This window comes from Sinocyclocheilus rhinocerous, unplaced genomic scaffold, assembly GCF_001515625.1.
Source record: "Sinocyclocheilus rhinocerous isolate Xijiao unplaced genomic scaffold, SAMN03320098_v1.1 scaffold295, whole genome shotgun sequence".
Lineage (NCBI taxonomy): Eukaryota > Metazoa > Chordata > Actinopteri > Cypriniformes > Cyprinidae > Sinocyclocheilus > Sinocyclocheilus rhinocerous.
The window spans coordinates 2,219,370-2,222,672 of NW_015647035.1; the positions used below are offsets into that span (position 1 = coordinate 2,219,370).

The following is a 3,303-nucleotide window of genomic DNA, read 5'->3' on the forward strand; positions in this document are numbered from 1 at the left end:
GTCCTGATATCGTCCTCTTTTGGAAGTAGTTTCGCTTTCACAACGAAAAACACGGCAACAACAATGCTACAGCGAGAATAAAAGTTACGCCTTCTTTCTTTGCGTGAACATTTGGGCAGCGTTATGCAAATCTTCCCACAGAGTGACGTAGATATGTGGGGGCGTGTTAGAACGAGCCGTTTTAGGTAGGCGTGGTTGACTCTTAACTTTTATAAAGAATATCTCTTTGGATTTGAGACTTTAGTCTTTGCAACTTTACAGATCTTCTTTATGCACCAAGAGCTTGTAACACTCCAAAGAGAAAGGAAAAATTTAAATCGCATCATATGACCCCTTTAAGTTTTTTAAAATGATATGGTTATCGTCTGTGTAAACAACAAAAACATGAATTTGTGAAAATGGTCATGTCATGCTCATACTTATGACGTGTTCAGTCTATAGGAATGCGTATGTGCGCAGTGTTTCTTAGCAAAGTGACATCACCAACTACTGGCCGCGAAACCTTTCTAAAATGCAAAGGAAAACTTTTCAGTTTCTTGTACATCGTTGTCGTGTTAACGTACACTTAAAGGGTTAGTTCACCAAAAAATTAAAATACTGTTATTAATTACTCACCCTCATGTCGTTCCCACCCCATAAGTCCTTTGTTCATCTTCGGAACACAAATTAAGATATTTTTGATGAAATCCGAGAGCTTTCTGACCCTGCATAGATAACAACACTGCTGAAATGTTTTATGGCAAAGAAAGGTAGTAAGCACAGCGTTAAAATAGTCCATGTGACATCAGTGATTCAATCGTAATGTTATGCAGCTACGAGAATACTTTTTGTGCACAAAGAAAACAAAAATAACGACTTGAGGGTGAGTAATTAATGACAGAATTTTCATTTTTAGGTGAACTATCCCTTTAAGGTGACCTCTAAAACAGGTTGTCTCAAAGTGTGAGCCAGGACGTTCCAGTAACAATCGGTTTTCTGTTATCTGCAATATTACAGAATTTTTTTGTTAATATCTGTCGATATTGAATATTTAATTACACATGCTAATTTCCGCATGCTAATAGATCATGTTTGCCATCTTCTAACACTCATTTTAAGACTCATTAATAAAATGTATTTTTTTCTCTTAATAATGTTTATTTTTTAATATTATTTAACAAGTATGTTATAATTCAATTATTAGTTCAATTTTAGCAAATCTCAAAATGAATGCTATTCAACTATAGCATGAAAATATTTATTAGTTTATTGGCATTAGATGGAATTTTCAGTTTTTACTGTTTTCTGAACTAAATATATACTAAAACCAAATTTCAAGAACAGGTTGCCTTTTATTCCTAAAAGTAGTCAAAAAATTGCCGGATAACCACCGGTATTATAAAGTGTACATACAATGGACACTTCCATGTGTTTTATAGGGATATGCAGTGGGATAAATTCCAATCCATTATGTAAATTAAATACTTGCTGCTTTTGATAAATTAACATTATTTTGTAAAATGGTATAAATTTCTCTTGAGAATTGATCATAAAATAGGGGCTGGTGGTGGGCTGCTGATTTAATCCAGGACATTTTGGTGATTGTAGGATTTTAAAGTGGAGGTTTAGGTGATTGTAGGATTCTAAACTTAATCTATATTAAGTTCTTCTTCTTATTATTCTTGTTCTGTCCACAGGTTTCAAACACAACTCTGTTGAACATTCACCATGTTCAGAAAAAGAAGCTCGTAATTTAAGTTCCACAATGGGATTGCCTGGGGTTCCGGGCATTGGAGAGCAATTCTCAGACTTCCGCTCTACTGTCCCGTACAACCAGAGTAACACATGCCACACATCTCCTGTGGCTTCTGGCTTTGGCTTGTCCACACACCCAGAGTTCGCTCAACCACATGATCCCTCAAGAGGAACCGGCAACAGCAGTGGTTCTCCTTCTCTTAGACACAGACTCGAGAACATCAGGCAGATGTCTGAACTGTTCAGAAACTCATATCCGAACGATCCTCTGAGAACGAATTTGAAATACTCTCCCTCATTCAAATCCGAGCCTGAGGAGATACGGTGCTTCCAGGGTGGCGCAGCTCCCACCCTGCTCTCCCCGCCCACGGCCGAGGGTCTCCACAGTCGCTCGAACCTGGAGGACCACCGCAACCCTCCAGTTACGGTGCGACCCCTGACCCCAGAGGTGGGTAAAGCAGAGGAATTGTGGTCGGACAGCGAGCACAATTTCCTCGATGGGGAAATCGGCGGGGTTGCGGTGGCCCCTTCCCATGGCTCCATCCTGATCGAATGCGCTCGACGGGAACTGCATGCCACCACTCCCATCCTGCGGCCTAACCGCACACATCCCACCCGCATTTCCCTGGTCTTCTACCAGCACAAGAGCCTGAATGCCCCGGGCCACGGGCTGCAACAATGGGAGGCTAAAATGGCCGAGAAGGCCAGGGAGAAAGAGGAAGCCGAGCGTCTGGGACTCAACAATAGGTCAAAGGAGATGGATTTGGATACGGAGAGCGAAAACGAGACTTATCCGGAAGAGAGACACAAGCTTCAGGTCCCTACCCGTCAATCGCTAACAGTTACGAGTGACGGCGTCGTCATGTCAGCGCCCTACGCCCTCACGCACGTCACTGGGCCTTACAACCGCTGGACGTGAAATTCTGTGTGCTTGTCTAGCTAATGCCTTACCTCAGCTAGTTCTCATCCTTTCATGCCCGTTTTTATGTGTGCCCTTCTTCAGTTGTGCTCTTCATCTCAGCTTTTACGAAGAAATAGACTACCGTTTGTGGGTTTTTAACTGTGAGTTTTGGTGTGTATGTCAGTGTTTTTTTTATTATTATTGTAAAGAGATGGTGCTCAGAACAGATGTTATAAAACTGTTTTTATACATATAGATGAAATTAGTGCATAGAAAATGTGATTATTTATTCTGATCATTTTCAAGACTATTTTGTAATTTAATTTCTGGTCCAAGCCTGTCTGCTGCAATAGGAGTATGTCATCCTTTAAATTATGTGTGTAGTAAACACTCCGATTTGACATTGTCAAATGTGAATTCTATATTATCGTCTCAGCCTTGGGTGCTGTCTTGTCCAACACACGGTAGTTGCTATTTTATGGTGCCATTGTAGCAGTAAGGTTAAATGACCAATATGAACCACACGTGGGTCATAACAGGAACTTTATGTCAGTACATTGTTTCGGCATTGTGAGACAGTGTTGGGGGTAACGCATTAAAGTAACACAAGTTACATAATCAGATTACTTTTTTTAAGTGATTAGTAAAGTAGCGCATTACTTTTTTCA

At 40.4% G+C, this 3,303-nt stretch overlaps 1 protein-coding gene across 2 annotated transcripts in view; it reads left to right on the plus strand.

The window, feature by feature from the left end:
* LOC107708452 (methylcytosine dioxygenase TET3-like) overlaps positions 1-2,843 on the plus strand; it is a 48,421-nt gene extending 45,578 nt beyond the window's left edge. For both annotated transcript variants that reach the window (XM_016512691.1, XM_016512692.1), the window contains exon 11: positions 1,677-2,843. In XM_016512691.1, coding sequence (XP_016368177.1) covers positions 1,677-2,653 — 977 coding nt within the window. In that variant the 3' untranslated portion in view covers positions 2,654-2,843. The remainder of the gene's footprint in view (positions 1-1,676) is intronic.
* Positions 2,844-3,303: the final 460 nt, after the last annotated feature.